The 19,858-nt window shown below is 38.8% G+C and overlaps 1 protein-coding gene across 4 annotated transcripts in view; it reads left to right on the top strand.

Annotated features, from left to right (window-relative positions):
- Positions 1-19,286, top strand: part of SCN2A (sodium voltage-gated channel alpha subunit 2) — a 153,805-nt gene extending 134,519 nt beyond the window's left edge. For all 4 annotated transcript variants that reach the window (XM_089519841.1, XM_089519842.1, XM_089519839.1 and 1 more), the window contains 9 exons: positions 274-428; positions 3,869-4,042; positions 6,338-6,460; positions 10,125-10,406; positions 12,212-12,265; positions 13,559-13,696; positions 15,623-15,727; positions 16,796-17,066; positions 17,568-19,286. In XM_089519841.1, coding sequence (XP_089375967.1) covers positions 274-428; positions 3,869-4,042; positions 6,338-6,460; positions 10,125-10,406; positions 12,212-12,265; positions 13,559-13,696; positions 15,623-15,727; positions 16,796-17,066; positions 17,568-18,763 — 2,498 coding nt within the window. In that variant the 3' untranslated portion in view covers positions 18,764-19,286. The remainder of the gene's footprint in view (positions 1-273; positions 429-3,868; positions 4,043-6,337; positions 6,461-10,124; positions 10,407-12,211; positions 12,266-13,558; positions 13,697-15,622; positions 15,728-16,795; positions 17,067-17,567) is intronic.
- The last annotated feature ends 572 nt before the right edge of the window (positions 19,287-19,858 follow it).

Raw genomic sequence — 19,858 nt, 5'->3', positions numbered from 1 at the left:
ACCCAGCTCTTTCAGAGGCAGCATCACACCGCCCCCTTGGGCTGGCTTGTTTCAACCCTTAGTTTGCATAAGCTGAAGTAAACTGGGGAGAAAGTGGGCAAGTGGGAAGAACAGAGAAAAAATAGAACATTTTAAAAACAGCCAAAAAGTGGGACAAAGAGGAATAACCAGGACTGTGCCTGCATATACAGGGACTATTGCATGTGTAATTTGTTAGTTCTTGTTGCAGAATAACTTTCTACTTTCATCTATTACACTCACATCTTTTGCCAGGCTGCATGCGGAGGTTCGAATGTTGTCGAGTCAGCGTAGAAGATGGGAAAGGAAAAATATGGTGGAATCTTCGGAAGACCTGTTACAAAATAGTTGAACATAATTGGTTTGAGACTTTTATTGTCTTCATGATTCTCCTCAGCAGTGGTGCTCTGGTAATTCAGAACATTTGAAAACTATTCTTTGTCATGGAGATGGGATAAAGCATCAATTTGGATGTGTTGTTGCAAAATGTTGAAATATGTGCATGGTAGAGGGTCACGTTTGGCCCTGCTATGGGTCAGAGCTGACCCTAGAATCATCCAGGTTTTTTGGTGAAGCTTTCCATGTGGCATGTCATTTTATGTTCCTGTGGTGTTCTATGCCCATCTCACCCTGAACTGTGCATATATATTGTGGATCTGAGAACTCCACTAAAATAAGTATTGGGTCAGTTATACCCCCATTAGGGTGAGTGGGGGGAAATGGTATTAGGTCCCAACATGTAATTTCACATTTACTTATACAGTAGCAATTTTGTTTCAAATCAGACAGGGAGTTTCTACCATTCAATATAGCTTTTAAAAATTCACATTTCCTGAATATTTTGCATTAGAAATACAAAATACATGAGTGACATCTCAGAGATCAATGGGACTCCATAATTCCACATGGGAATTTATCTGCTAATATCTGTACTCCAAACAATAATTATTTAAAAAGTCTGGAAATTTTTAATGTTAAATTTCTAAATCAATCTTGCTGTTTTTGTTTTTATTTTTGTTTTGTCTCCTATAGTTCGGTGTATAAGCCATCATAGTAATAATGAGTATAGTATAAGGAACAAACTAATGATTGTAGAGCTGTCTAACTGAAAACTAGAAAGTACTCTTGTATCTTTAGTAGTTGTGTAGAAGAGGGCATTTCAGCAGCTATTGCTTTTCACACAAACAGGTAAATAGCAATACTAGCTTAAATTCCCTCTTCTTCATACCCATTAAAGGTACATGATAACTCTCCAGTTTTTACTCTGGCAACACTAAATGATTGAGCCAGCTTCCTTCAGTGAGGCAGGATCTTCCATATGATAAACTCTTTCTTAGTTTATTTTATCTGGACCATATGGGAGTACTTTCATAAGATCTGTATAGTCAGATCAGACCTATGCTGCTCATTTAAAGATGGGCAGGCTGGAATGTATAACAAGAAAGCAAAATGGGTGAGGGTAAATTGAGGAACATGATAGAGGAAATGCCTATAACTCTTAGAAACAGTTCACCTAAAATGAAAAGTCACTGATTTAGGAGCAAGTAAGGGGTATGTAGGAACAATGGATTCCCAAAGATTTTTCTGTGCCATTTTGAATTGAGGTAGTTGTAACAGACTTGAAATACAGTGAGCCTGCTTTATTGGCAGTCTAGCCATCTGTGGATTGAATCTCCTGTGGATCGTACCACCCCATATTAACCAATGGCTAACACAGGCTAATGTACATCACCACCCATTGACTAATAAGGCCTTGTGTTTCCATGTTTTCCCCCCCATCTCCGGGGGGCCCTGGAGCCAAAACACCATGGATGGGAAGGACCCACTACACTATTCTGGCTACATTTGGGCTTCACACTTTGAGAAGCATGTAGAGGTGAAGACAAACTGGAAAAGGTTTAGGAGAGGGTAATGAAAATAGTTATGGTATGGAAAACATGCCCTATGAGGAAAGATAACACATGTACACGTCTTATAATTTTCTGTGAATTATCATGATACAGTCTATGGGGGCTAAGCCTTTGGAAAGCCTTTGGAAACTTCAGGTGACCCAGAATGCTTTGGTCAGGGCCAGTAACATGGAGCTCTCAAGTTGCTTGTTGTAGCACCTTAATGGGCTACCAGTCCATTTTTAAGCAGAATTCAAAGTGCTGATTATGATTTATAAACAGTATACATCTTTGGTCCATGTTATCTGAAGGACTGGATTTCCTTCTCTGAACCTGCCTGGTTTAAGCATTATTAGGGAAGGCTATTCTCAGACTCACCACCTTCAGAGGAATATTAGGTGAGGATACAAGAGAGGGCAAATGTTTTATTTGAAGTAAGCATGTGTGGATTTTAGCCCACTTCTCCAGAGGCATGGAGTTTAGCCTCAGTTGCTAGATATTTATAGTCATGCTGGTATATAGCAGAGGGGGCAAAAATTCAAATGTACCAGTAAATGATTTTCATAACCAAGGCACATTTAACAAACAAAGGCCTGAAACAGATGGTCTTAAAAAGCCAGTTTCCTCACAGCTAGAAAATGAAAACCTAAAAGAACCCTAAATCCCGGCTAGAACCCAAGCTCAGTCGGCTGATTTGCAAAGCCAGAAAGCTCCCGACTTTGCAAATCAGCCAGCTGAGCGAGGCTGGGAGCCAGGTTTTAGGTAGGAGGTGGCATTGGCGGCAAAATGCATATGATAATATCCAGCTGCATCCCGGAAGAGGATTCACACTGGGCAAGATAAGGTGGATTATTTAGCTGTGCGCTAAACTCCTAAATTAGATACAAGTAAAGACACACAGAGCACATGTGTCAATCTTGATTTGTTTTTAATCATGTTCTGAGCCACCTTGGTTCCCAGTACTGGGAGAATTAAATAAGAAGCTGAAGGTATATATAATCTGCAGATGAGAAGGCATGACAGCATTTTCTAAGGACAAAAGTTCTTTATCTACTGCCACAGCGGCAGGACTATTCTAAGAAGTTGAAGCAACTGGAAGAGAGATATCACTTGAACACTAGGTGAAATGTCTAAAAACAGTTACAGAATAAAATAAGTGGTTGTGTACAATCCTTAAGCGGGGATCTTCAAGCAGAAACTGAACAGCTATCTGTTTTGGAAGTTCCTTTAGCTCTAAATGTCTTCCACTGAGTGGGGTTTTACACTAGGTGGTTTATTAAAACACTATGATTACTACTGATGAAAACGTATTTTTCTGTAATGCAGAATGAAACAAAGAAGCATGGGAGAGAGTTTTCAGATCACCTGTCCAATTAACCCAGTAATGTTTACCTTTAACTGGTAGGAGCTCATCAGAATCTCACAAAGAAGTCCTTCCTATCCCTTGCTACTTAATCCTTTGAACTGGAGAAGCCAGGGATTGGTCCTGGATCCTTATACATATCCCTCACTACTGAGCAATGATCTCTTTCCATGATGAACAGGCGCCATAATTGTCAAAACTATTGCATATTTTTATCAAATTCTGATTTGACAAATCAAGTATTAATTGAAATATAGTAGTTAAACCTAGCAATATCTATGTTTTGGCATTTTCTAAAGATCTGACCCCACCCCCACCCTGAGACCTGTTGGAAAAACTATATTGAGAGGGTAAATCCATACCCCCAGAAGCTTCTGAGCTGTGATTTGCCATTTTGGGAACTAAATGTTTTTGGAGGGGCTGGAAGAGGCCATCTTGGGAAATTTGCCTGTAGCATGTGAGCCATACTTTGATCACCCCATTATATAGGGCGAGGATGAGTTTTTTAGTTATAGAAAGGAAAATGTTTCAATTTTAGTATATCCCAAAATAAGTCATACCAAAACTCAAGGGGAAAAATCTACCTCTTTGTTCACAGGCTTTTGAAGATATATATATTGAACAGCGGAAGACCATCAAAACCATGTTGGAATATGCAGATAAGGTCTTCACATACATCTTCATCCTGGAAATGCTTCTGAAGTGGGTGGCTTATGGCTTTCAGATGTATTTCACTAATGCCTGGTGCTGGCTGGACTTCCTCATTGTGGATGTATGTATGCTGTGTTTCATCGTTAAATTGTTAACCCATTGCTTTCAGAAAAGTGACACGTTTGCAAAAGTCAGGAGTAATTTAGTATGCAGTCCACCCTTTTTGCAGAGCCCACTGAGGCACAAACTGCTGCACTACACATGCTGCTCAGCCATCACAGAAGAGTCTAATTGGTGGGACAGCAGCTTCTGCTTTAGGAATCTTTCAGAAAGCTCTGCAGGCACAGAACTGCCCCTGATGCTGTCCCTACTGATGATGGCAGCCAAAATGGAATGTTCCAGGAACAGCTTTAAATCCTAACTATGTGAATCCCCTTTGTTGCCCTGACATGACATGACAACAGATCCAACACAGAGACTATACCAACTTGTAGCTTATGTAGTTATTCTCACTTCTGTTGGTGTCATTAAAAGGGAAATATTAAGAACTAAAACAAACACTGAGATAGAGGCACATCCTGCCTCCTGCCCCAGCAGCATCAAGAGGCAATGTTTCCTCCAAGAAAGGACGAATTAAAGCCCTTCTCGTGTGTGTGTGTGTGTGTGTCCGCCGCCAACCATTTAGGACAGTTGTGCTAAATCCAGGATTTCATAAAAGGGTGTTATGATACAAACAAAAGTAGAGCAGTTCTTGTATAATGCCAAGCGGCAACTAATTCCAGGAAATACATATATTGGTCTCCAGTAGAGTGGTTATCTGGTCAGGATGATAATTTTTATATTGAGGTACAAAATAGATTATTCATTTATCACAAGTTTCCTCTGATGAGAATAAAATTTGTCACCTAAGTGTGCCAAAATTATTGATAAGGCACCCCCCCTCAGAGATAATGAAAAAATAGAATAAAAAGAACCCACTCTCAGAAATAGTGGCCTTTGTATCTACCTTTGATGGCATGTATTGCCATTGCGGTGGGATGTGCAGGCAGGCTCAAGTACTGTGCTTTGGAATCTGTGGTGGTTGCTGTAGTAGAGAGGGTCTCCCAGATTATGTAGAACTAAGGGTTCAGAAGCTCCTTAGATGCTGCTAGTTGTGTGTAATGAATCTGAGGCACCTAGAAACTATAGGAGATGATATATCCTTCCTGGATATATTGGATTCCATTTAATTCAGGAATGCTGTAGGTAGTTTCAAGAACTGCACAATCATGGAAAATACACAATGTCTATATGTAGCAGCATTTGAGGCCTGAAGGTTTCCTGGAGTAGATGAAAGCCACCCAGCCACTCTTGCATTAGCAAACAAAAAGGTGCAAGTGTGGCAAGGGCAGTCCCATCTAGCCCAAAAGGGCATTACAGCTCTTGTCACATTAATTAATTAATTTTAATTTTATGTGTCTTCTGCGTTTCTCCTGGCATGGAGAAATAGCTTTTGATAATGTCAGTCAGAGTCCTACAAATCCTGATATTTAATTCATTCCCTCAAAAAATGTAATTCACAGCACCAGACCAATCTGTATATTTAATAGGTTTATAGAGGACTGACTACAAATTGGATATAGGGGTGGTTCACCCCACCACAAATTCCTGGTTCTAATTTAATATAAAGTGGCTTACCAGCTAACCAACTGTGTTCTGTATTTTGAACTTCTTTTGCCATTTCACATTCCATAACAATAGCACTTTACATTTGTTTACCGCTTCATAGTTAACTAAGCACTCTCTAAGCAGTTTACAATGTGTTAGCCAATTGACCCCAACAAGCTGGGTACTCATTTTACCTACCTACAAAAAGATGGAAGGCTGAGTCATCCTGGAGTCATGCTAGATCGAACTCACAACATTGTGTACTGGCATTTACACACTGTGCCACCAGGGCTATAACAAAATATGATCGGCTGGCCCAAGTCACCCTAGTCCTATCTTTAAATAACATTAACTTTCTTCAGTCCAAAAATTATTTTCGTCAAGGAAGCAATTTGTCTTCAACTGAAAGTTGTTGTTTTGTTTTACAAAAGTAAAATATGAATGCCTTCTTCAGCCTTGTTCAAGAGAAGGCAGCAATTAATATCTTATATGAATTTATTGCAGATAGTCTTGTATGAAGTCACTAGCTAGGCCTACACTGCTCCTAGTGAAATTCTTTTTCAAACACTTTTGTAATGGGAATCAGGCATTTCCCTTTGTGTCACTCTGATTTTATCAAAAGGTGCCCTTTTAACATGTGTTTATTCTTCTACTGTAATGGACCAGAAAGATATCTGCAAAGTTATAGCAAAGATTTCTTGAGAATGGTAGTACATATTCATCCAGTGAATTAATTTCCTTTCTTTCTCTCTTTCTTTTTCATGTGTAGGTCTCTTTAATTAGCTTAACAGCAAACGCCTTGGGCTACTCTGAACTTGGTGCAATTAAATCGCTTAGGACTTTAAGAGCTTTGAGACCTCTGCGAGCCTTGTCACGGTTTGAAGGAATGAGGGTAAGGGGGGGAATACATGAAAGAGCTTGAAATAACGTATGCATAAAGCAGAACCATATAGTTAATCTTCTTGAAGATGTACAAAGAACGTGAGCTGCAGAGTATCCAGTTTAAATCTCATTGGCAGCATGCCATTTACTCTCTCAGACTCTCTGAAACTGGGAAGAACAATACAAATTTACCGGGACAGTGCACTGAAAACTGAGCTAATGTTTAAACATTTGAAATATACTGTACAAGTACAAGCATGTTTGAGGTTGTTTGTGTTTGTGTCATATGCCTTCAAATCATTTCTGACTTAAGGTGACTCTAAGGTGAAACAGTCAAAGGGTTTCCTTGACAAAATTTGTTCAAAGAGGGTTTGCCTTTGCCATCCTCTGAGGCTGAGAGAGTGTGACTTGCCCATGGTCATCCAGTGGGTTTCCATGGCCAAGTCTGTATTCAAACCCTGATCCCCAATGTCCTAATCCAACATTCAGACCACTACACCATGCTGGCTCTTGTTTACCACCATCTTAATTAAAATGATCTTAAATCATTTTTTTAAAAAACACACAAGAACTTTAAGCATCCTCTTACATAAATTTACTAGTCAGACATACATACATACATACACACACACCACCACCACCACACACTATTTCCCACCAGTTAGTTAAAGTTTGGTTTTAATTATCTGTCATTTTTACTGGGAGATTTGTAAATGCAAAACACAAGGCTGTGGTTTAGAAGCACATGTTTTACAACATGCACACGTATGTGGGATTGAATCCAAAAATTATAATTAGAAAGAACACAGCTACTAATGTTGTTCTGCAGATGCTTGCGTAAGGGTTTTCCAGATTTTATTAGACTGCAGCTCCCATGATCGTTTGCCATTGGCAGTGCTGGTTAGGGCTGATGGAATTGGCAGTTCAATATTTGTCACTTGTAGGGTAGGAGAATTATAGCAGTTCTTACTCTTCTAATAAGTGTTTGTGTACACTCTAGTATGAGTAGAAGAAAATTTTGGTCTTAATTTCACTTCTCGTGCAGTTTGTCAGTGAGAGGTGTGTGCTCTCACTGCTGTGTGCATCTTTATAAATTTTACACATGGAATCAGTCTGAACAGTGACTCAGGAGCCAGGTTTACAGGCAGGACCAAAACATTATGGATGGCAGAACAGCAATAGCTCTTATTAAGGAAGAAGGATTCCTCCATGCAGTTTTCATTTTATACTAGAATCTTTAACTTTCTGTCAAAGGAGAATGAGGCAATGATTATTCCTTAATATCCAAAATACTGGGACAGGGGAAGGGAACCAACCAAAATCTGTCTGTCTGCTATTCTAAAAAAATACAAACAGTGTGCATTCTACCCAGTGTCTCCTAAATTTAAAATCTCTCTCATACATTCTGCCCACCTGTACACAATATGCCATGTTGGTGGCCATTAATATGTATGTAGCACTTCACATTTTGAGTTTTATCAAAGGATTCATACTGAACAGGGAAAATGTAGGTCAGGGCAGTGGAGGGAGTAACACATGGCTGATCATGTAGCTAGTACAAAGGCCAAAATCCTTCAGCCTTGGCACTGCCTATGCCTTGAAGCTATTTATCTACTACACTGTTTGTTTCCATTTATATACATGATATCTCTCAAGATGAAAAACCCATTTGTTTTCAGAAGATAGAAAAACTATAAAAATGTTGTTAAATAGTATTGCATTTAATCCTGTGGGGTGCATCTCCTTTTAATAACAACAACAACAACAACAATAACAACCAATTTCCAGATTTAGATTGATTTTTCAAAGACAATTCCACAGTTCTAGCCGATTCCAAAACTGATGCCAAAATCCCAGTTCTGTGTGCCTTGTTCTGTGTACCATCTGTAATGTGTGCAGGAAGTAACTTCATGATTCACTCAGAGCATGTGGTTCAGAGTCCACAGTTCCATCTGGCACTCTTGGCACCAGGGTGATCTGGATGACCCATGTGGCTTCCTCATGCACATAGTTCTTTGCAAGTTATCTATGTAGTATAAGTTATTAGAGCTCCAAATAGTTTTTCTCACTAATTATGTTGTCAAGGCAACATATTAATCAGGCTAGAAAAATATTCTTCATGTGCCTCTGAAACTCATCTATAGCCCAATCAATGACTATCCTTCTCAATTGACTACAGATAGTGCTGTGAAATATATGGAGGAGGTGATTTATTCAAATATGAAGTGCCAAATCTAGGAAAATATTTATTTTCTGGAAGTACTTGATGCTAATACTTCTCTGGAATCCACTCCCTGTCATCTATAAGTTGTGTCTCCAGATGTGCATAGGAAAAAATTGAGAAAGAAATGTACAGTAATTTACGCATGCTTAGAGGAGCCTACATTGTTGCTATATTATTTCTTCTTAGGCTGAGCTCAGTCCTGAACATATAGCCTAAACAGAAGACAGCCATGTACCTGGTTAGATTATTTTCAGGACTACTTTCCCAAGCAGAGAAATATATTTCCTATCACTTGCTGTTTGAGATTCTCTTAGCTAGAGAGCATAGGGATTGAACCAGAGAACATGTGGCTATACAACTTAACTATATCCTATCCCCTTCAGGGATCTGAAGCTGATTCCTAGCAAGTCCTGGCTCAATCTGAAACAAGAATTTGGAGCTCTCTGGGTCAAAATTAATATAGATCTGTGCTCAAAAGTATTCAGGAAACACTGTATTTTCAAAATACTTTTATTCATAATAATGTGTATTTTGAAAGTGTATTATTGCCTTAAAGAGAAATTAGAAACTAATTATGAATCAGGAATGTTGTGATGCAAACACTTCCTCAGCGATGAGTTTACAACCCACTCTCAGTTGGCCTTACTTGCCTCCCTCCTTCAATAGGATGGCAATTTGTTTCATAATTGACTGATAGAATAATTGAGATTACATATGTGAAGTGATTTAAAACATGATTTAAAGCATGATCTCTTATTAATTTGCATTGTTTTACAAAGATTCACCACTTTAATCATGCTGTATCATTCAGTCCTTAAGTATGCAATCAGTAACAGTCAGCTATTAACAATACAGTCATTAAGTGAACTTCCATGTCCTTAGCAGTAGCTGCGTTCCCACTTACTCCAGTGAAATCCATAGCTTCTCTCTCTCTCTCTCTCTCTCTCTCTCACACACACACACACACACACACAGAGAGAGAGAGAGAGAGAGAGACCCCTAAAGATTCAGACCTAAAGAGACATCCAAGTCATTGAAGTATACCCTCCCACATTTCATAGATGAAAACTGGGACATATATGGCCAAGCAACATTACAGTGTGCTCAAGATGGCAAAAGGTATTATGAAAGAAGAACACACAAGCTAGAAGAGGAGGCAATAGTTTTGCCAGAGGCTACTGGGAGGGGCAGGACAGTAAAAATTGCAGAACATGCAGCAAGGACACAGAGAAGGAATCTAATGTCTCCTCTAAGGTTGGAGCTGCATCTTCAACCTCAGAGGAAATAATTGGTTTCATCCAATGGCCTCCTGATATCCCAGGACAATAGGGTCAGAATCACAATGCCTTACAAATGTTTCTTTTGCTTTATAATACTTTCATAAAGTATCCAGTGTTTCTTTTGCATAAACAGTCACACTTTCCCCCATATCCTTTCATTTGTTTTATAGGTGGTGGTGAACGCCCTCTTGGGAGCAATTCCTTCCATCATGAATGTGCTCCTCGTATGTCTTATATTCTGGCTGATCTTCAGCATTATGGGAGTGAACCTCTTTGCTGGCAAGTTCTACCACTGTATTAATACCACAACAGGTGAAATGTTCAGCATTGATGAAGTTGACAATCAGACTCAGTGTGAAGAGCTCATAGAAAGGAATGAAACAGCCCGATGGAAAAATGTGAAAGTCAACTTTGATAATGTGGGACTTGGTTACCTCTCATTGCTTCAAGTAGTGAGTAGCCTATACTTCTTAAAATTAAATTCTTTAATATTTTAACAAAAAAAACTTATCCTGTGCTTTCTTTTGACAAAGCTATCCGTCACTACAAAAATGCTGTTCACCAATGGTAGGGTGGTGCAGTCACTCACTTTTAAAGTGCAGTCACTCACCATGTCAGTTTCCACAGCCATGCCCGCAAGAAAACACACACACATATATATTGCTGACAGCTGTGTTGATCCATGCCAGCAAACTAATGCTGGCACTTCCTATCACCTCTTTTGTAAAGATTCTGGATCTTAATTGCCCATTAAAAACTGCTCAGAAATCCTTTGGACTACAAGAAAGATAGGTGAGAAAATCCAGCCCTACCAGCCACTGTGAGGATCTAGTTTTAGATGATACTGTGGAGTGACAAATGGTACCACTGCTGTTAAGATGAAGCAGGCAGACAAACTACTTCAACTACCTGGGTCCAGAAGGCATACCCTTTGCAAGTTAGCTGAATTATCCAAATGTAGTATCTTCACAGTGCTGGCCTCCATTCCTGTAAACACATGCTCATGCACATGCCAGCACAAAAATGAATCATATTCTCATATATATATATATATATATATATATATATATATATATATAGTGCTTGCTCAAGTGAAAGATGTCAGTTTGTGGTAGTATGTGTTATATTCCTTTGTTATATAGTATAATACTAGCATTAGGGACAATAAGTCTTATTGGTTTCATCCAGGCTCTAACATGTTATTGTTGGTCTGCCTGAAACTATGGTTAAATATTCTTCCATAAATATGTATGCATGCAAGCAGACCAGGAATCTGGAGACCAGGGTTAGAATCCCTGCTCAGCCATAGAAACCCATTGGGTGACTTGAGCAAGCCACACTTTCACAGCCTCAGACAACAGCAAATGCAAACCACCTCTGAACAAATGTTGCCAAGATAACCCCATGATTTTGAAGCCTTAGGGTTGGCATAAGTCAGAAACAACAACAGTGCAAACAGGCAGATATATTGCATGCTTACAAATGTATCCTTGGGATGCCAGTAGATTTTAGCCAAGTCTGGCTCAGATTCAAACCCAAAGAAGCCAAGAAAGCCAAGACTACAGCCAAGATTTGACCCTTCTGACCCATGAACATCCTCTTCTGAATCCTGACAATATGAGTAGGCAAGAGAGGATGTCCTACCCTACTATCTGCCTTCCTCCCATGCACCTAAAGTCATCTCCCAGGCCCCCACAACAACAAAATGGACTCCCTACCTTCCTTTCCTCCCATTACAGTGAGAGCAGGGGTAGCAGACATGAGATGAATATGCTTTTTCTCTTTTCCCTCCCCAGTCTTTCTTTGCCCTCCATCACTGCCCCAAGGAATGTGTGATGCATCCTGGAAATTATACACTGTAGTTTAAAATTACATTACTCTGGACAATGATGAGGGACAGAAAGGAGAGAGAGTGAGAAGAGAAACTCTCTTTGCCACTCATCTTGTTGTCACTACATTTGATTTGCTCATAGAGTGAGGAGGTAAGAAAGGAGATGGGAGAGAGACAGTCATGGAAGGGAAGTCAGTACAAGACAGAAAGGGTGAAGTGATACTTCCCATCAGTTCAGAAATTTGGTTCAGAAATTTTATCTAATTTATGTGGCAAGAACTGGGGGAGGAAATTGAACCAAACCATGGAGAGCCTTAGTGGACACACATACACATATATACCACAAATACTTTTGCTTTTCATTTTGAAAACAGTTGCCATTCCTGTTTATGAAGTGCAGGAGTTACCCCTGTGTTCTCTTTGCAGGCCACTTTCAAAGGCTGGATGGATATTATGTACGCAGCTGTGGATTCACGGAATGTAAGTATATTACTCACATAAACAACTGTTATATTAACCACTAGCTGATTGTTTTGGAAGGGATTTATTCTTTTTCAGTTTATTTCAAAGTCACATAGAACCAAGTATAAATTGAGAAGCTTACCATACAGTTTGCTCCTGAGTGAATGAGTTGTTTTTCACAAATAGCTAAAGTGGGACCATCTGGATTGGGACTGTGATGGAGGGCAGAGATTTCCCTTCCTTGTGGTTTTGACTCCTGCTTCATAGTGGGATTTCACTCCCTGGTATCTGAAGTTAATTGAAGCTAATGGGAACATTTTTCCTGTGTTAATTTCAGATGCGGGCCTCTGATCTCAAGTAGGAAAGCAGTGGTGGGCAAATAGTTGAAAATTATCTCCTACTACAGAATCCTGATCCAGATCAGATCATCTACACTGGCATTTGTTGAATGAAAATCTACATTGAAAATCAAACCACATGTAGTTGTGGTATGGTTAAAGTGTTAGACTGAGACTTGGGAGTTCAAGGTTCCAGTTCCTGCTGAGCCATTAAATTCACTGGGTGATCTTGGGCCACTCACTAACCTACCTCACAGGTTTGCAGTGAGGACAAAATAGGATACAAGTGTAAATAATGTCTCCAGAATCAATGCAAACAGAAAGAAATTAGCTGTATGTTGTTCAAAATGAGAACCCCTAGCCTGTAGCTTTCACAGGCTGTTGGACCTGTTCCTTCTACCTGTTTTCATTCGGTAAACAACTCACTATTCTTTACTCTGACCTGATAGACCCCTCTATGATCCTTACCCTTTCCCAAGTCTCAGAGGGTCTCATTAGAGTTAATAGGAGGATATAGTAGCAAATTTATCTTGCTGAAGAACTGTGAATGGACTACGTGACCTTGTACTGATTACTATCTGTGCAAGGTCACCTCCGAGAAACAGAAATTGTGTAGCTGCATTTTCTACCTAACAGCATAGATTTAGAATGCCTTTTAATTACAATTTCAGCTTGAAAAATGAAAATATTTGCAGGACATTGCTTGTTTTATTATTATCAATTAAAAGAATCTATTCCATAGCATTGTCTGGGATTGAGCTAGGGACACTATCTAATGTTAATTTTTAGCATGTTTAGGAATAAATGCTACTAAATTTAGACTATTTGCCCATACCTCCAAAGGGAAACATGGCTGAATATAGAGGGTGCTGGCCTTAGCATGCACAAACAATCAAAATATTATATATTATTGGTAATATTTTCTCTCTGCCTCCCAATATTTTTTGCTAAAAAAAATCTGCTTATGTTGTAGGTGGAAAAACAACCTCATTATGAAGATAATCTGTATATGTATCTCTACTTTGTTATCTTTATCATCTTTGGATCCTTCTTCACATTGAATTTATTTATTGGTGTTATCATAGACAATTTCAATCAGCAGAAAAAGAAGATAAGTATTCTGTCACTGTGTTCTAAACACATCATCAGGAGTTTAATGGTCATGATTCAGGAGCTGTTTTGCTGTGTTTATCATCAGTATTTACCAACAATCCCCCTGCACTTTAAAAAAGCGTGATTCATGAGGCAAATAATACAAATAAATAAATAAATGCACATGCTATAGCAGAACTGCATGTGCTTACTAATTTTGGATGGCCAAAGGATGGCCAAGTGTTGTAAGTCAAATCATAATAGCAGCTGCAGCGGCAGCATTTCTGTCCAAAATAACAGAAGGGCAATTGTTCTTCAAGAATGATAGATAAATTATTAATTGATAAAATGATATATTAAATAAATTTGCAGATAGCATGGATCAACTATAAAAATGTATTTGGTTCATTATCACACACATGCATTGAAAAGTTTCTTGAAATTTTAGGAATCAGCAAAAACATCAGTAAAAAAAACCTACTCTTAACTGTAATGACAAAATGTAACACTGTGGTAATAGTAAATGGACAAAAACTTAGTAGAGTCAATATTAGGCATGGAATTTTAAAGGAATTTTTTTAATTCCCTATCTCCTTTATTATTTGCTATTGAAATTATACCATTTTCAGTTATACTGAAGGAAACAAGGTATATCAAAACAAGATCGAAAAATATTTATTCTATATGGATGGTTTAAAATTATATGGGAAGCTGCCAACTGAAATTGAATCCTTATGGAATACTTTAAAAATATTTAATCAAGACATTTCAGTGAAGTTTGGAATTGACAAATGCAGTATGCTGTCAATAAACAGAAACTGAATTTCTGCATCAGAAAAAAATAAAGCTCTTTGATGGAAATACAGTTTGAAGCCCCAGCCACAATGGAAGTCATAAATACTAGGGATTATTACAAACTGTTCAATATAAAATAGTGAAAGAGACTATTAGTACCAAGTATATAAAAGAAGGTGCAAAGTTTTAAAATCAAAACTTAATAGTAGAAATGTAATTCATGCCACAAATTCCTGAGCCCACATATCTAATACTTGTAATGTTGAAATGGTTGGCTAGACGCAAGCAGAATTACATGTACTAGATAGAAAAGAAAGAAAAACCAAAATTGTGATAGCAAACCATGCTTTACTTTGGAGATTATCACACCTGAAACTCCCATCAGGATAAATGTGGGACTGAAAAGTCAAAACCAGGTGTTATCACATGCAGCCACGGCCAGGCGAGAGCAACCCGTATGCAGCCCGGACTTCAGCTGTGCTTATCCAGCAGCTTTTCAAAAACAGGAGCTTGCTGTTTTTGAAAAGCCGCTGGATAAGCACAGCTGGGGTTTGAGCTTCATACGGGTTGCATTTTCCCACCCGCAGCCATGTGCGATAACACCTGGTTTTGACTTTTCAATCCTGTGTCTATCCCAGTGGGATTTCTGGGTGCAATAGTCTCTTTAGAAGGTCTTTGAAGTAAGATGCAACAGTTGTCCTTTCCCAGAAACCTACTGCTTCCTAACATGTACAAAAGAGTTATTGTACACAGCTGCTCACCAAAGATCATGACCCAGTAGGAGACTGTATGCCAGTCTAGTCCTGTATGGCTGAAGTAAATATCCCCCCAGAGGACCTGATTTTATGGTGTGGATTAGAATGGGACAGAATTGTAGTGAGCAGTGCTACTTTGGGGTTACATAGGTGAGTTCCTACACCTATAAGAAATTAAAACTGGGATGAGGAATATACATCATCTACCTAGATACATATATGTCTGAAAGCAACAGCCTTGCCTTGTTAAGGTGAGCCTCAATTTTTTATCCTATGAGATGGCTCAGGCAAAAGGCCAAGTAAAAGAAGTTACCAATTAAATTAGAATAAATATGAAAATGTTTGTTTTAAGAAGACATAGCTGGTTGTAACCAGTTTTGGTTTCATCCTTTTACTTTGGAGGTCAAGACATCTTTATGACAGAAGAACAGAAGAAATATTACAATGCGATGAAGAAACTGGGATCCAAGAAACCACAAAAGCCTATACCGAGGCCAGCAGTAAGCTCATGATTTACTCCCTCACTATTTACTTATTGCTCTTTTTAAATGTACAGTTGGTCCTCTCTATCCACAGATTCTTTGTCCACAAATTCAAGCACCCACAGCTTGAATATATATATATATATATATATATATATATATATATATATATATATTCAAATCTTGATTTTGTCATTTTATATAAGGGACAACATTTTACTATGCCACTGTATTTAGTGGAACCCAGCAGATAACAAGGACCCACTGTATGTTGTTGTTGGAATGCAATTGAGGGAGGATTTATACTCTGTTGAAATTATAACCTGAAAGGAACTTCTATAAATTATTTTCTGGTGACCTTCTTCAGGCTTCTTAATCACAAGAAATAGTAAGATACTCTGTGATAACAAATCAAAACTCAGCTGGCATCGGAATGGTTATATTCTTGCTGTCATTCAGTTAATAAAAATACCACACAGGAGATCCGCTGATGAATTTCTTCATTGTACCAACGTTTGTCCAAGGATGATAGCTGCACCAAAATGTGAGAGATAGTAGTGGATCTCTCCAGCAAAGAAATCAAATTAGCAAGGCAGAAGGTGAAGAACATCTAGTCCCATGTTGCCCCCACCCCCATCCCACAAAGTCTAACAGAGAAAAGAAATAAGCTTAATCTTCTTGGTGAAGCATATAAGTTAGCTTTACTCAAATACATGGTCTACTGGAGGAGAGGAGAGAAGAGAAGGCTGAAGGTTAGGGTGATGCAGGAAGAGAGTGGTTGTAGAAAAGGCGTCAGAAAGTTTGCAAACATGCACACTAGTGATTATCAAGTATAGGCACGCAAAGGTTGCTAACTAACAGTAGTCCTGTTTTTCCTCCCATGTGGTCTTGTTACATTATCAAAATGGAGGATGAAAAAGTGAAGTGTTTCCACTTTACTAAGGAATGAATCCTGATCCCCCTAGCTTTGATGGTATTTAAGTTGTGAATATATGTGGAAAAAATGATAAATATTAACAAAATCTCCTAGTAGTCTGTGTAAATCATGCAATATATGAATAATATGTTGTTTTCTTCCATCTACAGAACAAATTCCAAGGCATGGTCTTTGACTTTGTAACAAAGCAAGCCTTTGACATCAGCATCATGATTCTTATCTGCCTTAACATGGTCACCATGATGGTGGAAACAGATGACCAGACTGATGCAATGGAAACTAATTTATACCGAATTAATCTGATTTTCATAGTTCTTTTCACTGGAGAGTGTGTTTTGAAACTGATTTCACTCCGCTATTATTATTTCACCATTGGCTGGAACATTTTTGATTTTGTGGTTGTCATTTTATCCATAGTTGGTAAGAAAAAATCCATTTCAGTAGCAGATTAACATGATCATACATGAAAATCATAGAAAGTTAATGTAAATCTATCAATTAACATTTTGAGCAAGGCTTTAATAAACCTCTACCTTATTAATTAAGGTTTCTGTTAACCCCTAAATGTAATTTTCTATAACTCAGCCTCCATTTTAAAGGTGAAATCTGGTAGTTTGCAATTTTGCAGATTACATGTGCAGATATTCACTTGAACACATGTGAACCTAAAACTGAGGGTGGGGATGGTATGTAAGTCCTGCCCAAAATATCCCCAAGCACTTGAAACTAAATTTGACCTTCATATCTTGAGCACAGAAGTATGATAGAAGCTGTGCCTCTGTGTTCAACTGAACGTGGTTATTTCTGGGCACTTGGAAACATTGGGAGTGTCACTTACAGTTGAAGCCATATGCATGTTCAACCAAATGCCTTAATAGTGTTTGTATAATCTTAACTAATCTGCGTAAAATTTATTTCTAGGTATGTTCCTGGCGGAGATCATTGAGAAATACTTTGTGTCCCCCACCTTGTTCCGAGTGATCCGACTTGCCAGGATAGGCCGGATCCTGCGTCTAATCAAGGGTGCTAAAGGGATCCGCACTCTGCTTTTTGCCTTGATGATGTCTCTTCCTGCCTTGTTTAACATTGGCCTCCTCCTTTTCCTCGTCATGTTCATCTACGCTATATTTGGAATGTCCAACTTTGCCTACGTGAAGAGAGAAGTTGGAATCGATGACATGTTCAACTTTGAAACATTTGGCAACAGCATGCTGTGCCTCTTTCAAATTACCACCTCTGCAGGCTGGGATGGCTTGCTGGCACCTATTCTCAACAGCGGGCCTCCGGACTGTGACCCCGAGATAGACCATCCGGGAAGCTCAGTCAAGGGAGACTGTGGCAATCCTTCTGTTGGGATTTTCTTCTTTGTCAGTTACATCATCATATCTTTCTTAGTGGTCGTAAACATGTATATTGCTGTCATTCTGGAGAACTTCAGTGTTGCTACAGAAGAAAGTGCTGAACCTTTGAGTGAGGATGATTTTGAGATGTTCTATGAGGTCTGGGAGAAATTTGATCCAGATGCAACCCAATTCATTGAGTTTTGTAAACTCTCTGATTTTGCTGCTTCGCTGGATCCTCCCCTTCTTATAGCAAAACCAAATAAAGTTCAGCTTATTGCAATGGATCTGCCCATGGTAAGTGGAGACAGGATTCATTGCCTCGACATCTTGTTCGCTTTCACAAAACGTGTTTTGGGTGAAAGTGATGAAATGGATGCCCTCCGTGTTCAAATGGAAGATCGGTTTATGGCTGCCAATCCTTCTAAAGCCTCCTATGAACCAATCACCACTACACTGAAAAGAAAGCAAGAAGAAGTATCTGCTGTCATTATTCAGCGAGCCTTCAGGCGCTTCCTCTTAAAGCAAAAAGTTAAAAAGGTTTCCTGCATTTTTAATAAAGATCGAATCAAAAGTGGAGATGACACTCATATCAAAGAAGACATGATTATTGACAAGCTCAATGAGAATTCTACTCCTGAAAAAAATGACATGACCCCTTCCACAACCTCCCCCCCTTCATATGATAGTGTTACAAAGCCTGATAAAGAGAAATATGAAAAGGACAAATCAGAAAAAGAACATAAAGGTAAAGATAGCAGGGACAGTAAAAAATGAGCAAAGCAGAAGGTTCTCTTTGTGGCAAATTGTTTACAGCTTGAGAAAGTAAAGTATTATTTTAAAAGGACTCCCATAGGAGGTTTATGCCAAACTGTTTTTGCACACACACAAAAACACACAGAGACACACACACACAAATATCTATAAATATATATACAAATGCTAGATATATACTTAAGGTCAGTGCCTATTAACAAGATAGTGACCCCTCGTCGATCCAAATGCGGCTCTGTAAAACAGGGTGGCAAGCTTGACAGGAGGTTACTGTTTTCATTACCAGCTGACACTGCTGAAGAGGAGGGGGAAATGGCTACCCAGACTGTAGGGACCAGAGGTGCAAACTGAGAGGTTAAGTGTGTTTAATGTGAAACACTCAAGTACAATAATTGTATCCACTGTTTGCATTCCAACTGCCACATTTTTGCCATATTTTTACAGAAATCGGTGTTGGTGAGGTCATTTTTTTAATTCACAGGTTGTTTACTATTATATGTGACTATTTTTGTAAATGGGTTTTATGTTTGAGGGGTGGGTGGGTCCAGGGTCTTGGGGAAATATGAGGACCAGCTGTTCTGTCTGATTCTCTTGTAATGTACAGGCAGAAGTGATTTGCATGAAGGCATGCTGCACTTATAGAACATGCATGGAAACAAATAAGACTTCTTTGCACAAGAGTTTTAAATACTTCCATGTTTCAGGATGGCTCCAGATTCTGAGGTGCTTAATAACAGTGTACATCTTTGTGTCTCATCCTGACAATTCTCAATGTGCCTGTAACTCTCATAAAATCAACAGTTATTCAACAGAGGTGCCCTCTCCCCCTTCCCTCCACACATACAAAACATACCATTCAGTCATCACAGCTGATATGAACGTCATTGGCAATGTAATCCTGTACATATTTACTCACCCATTGAGTTCATTGGGACTCACTCTTTGGTAAGTAGGTATAGGCTTGCAACCAAAATAGAAAACTTGGCTGGGGATATGGGGTGGGGGTGTTCTTTAGTATGCTATACAAGAAACAAAATGCATTCACTTTATCTTGATTTTGGGATGCCAAACTGGCCAGAAGAAAGGGGGAGAAATATG

This window comes from Sceloporus occidentalis, unplaced genomic scaffold, assembly GCF_023333645.1.
Source record: "Sceloporus occidentalis isolate IW3139 unplaced genomic scaffold, rSceOcc1.0.p SCAF_4, whole genome shotgun sequence".
NCBI lineage: Eukaryota > Metazoa > Chordata > Lepidosauria > Squamata > Phrynosomatidae > Sceloporus > Sceloporus occidentalis.
Note: the sequence above shows the minus strand (reverse complement) of the source record. Positions and strands in the feature narration are given on the sequence as shown.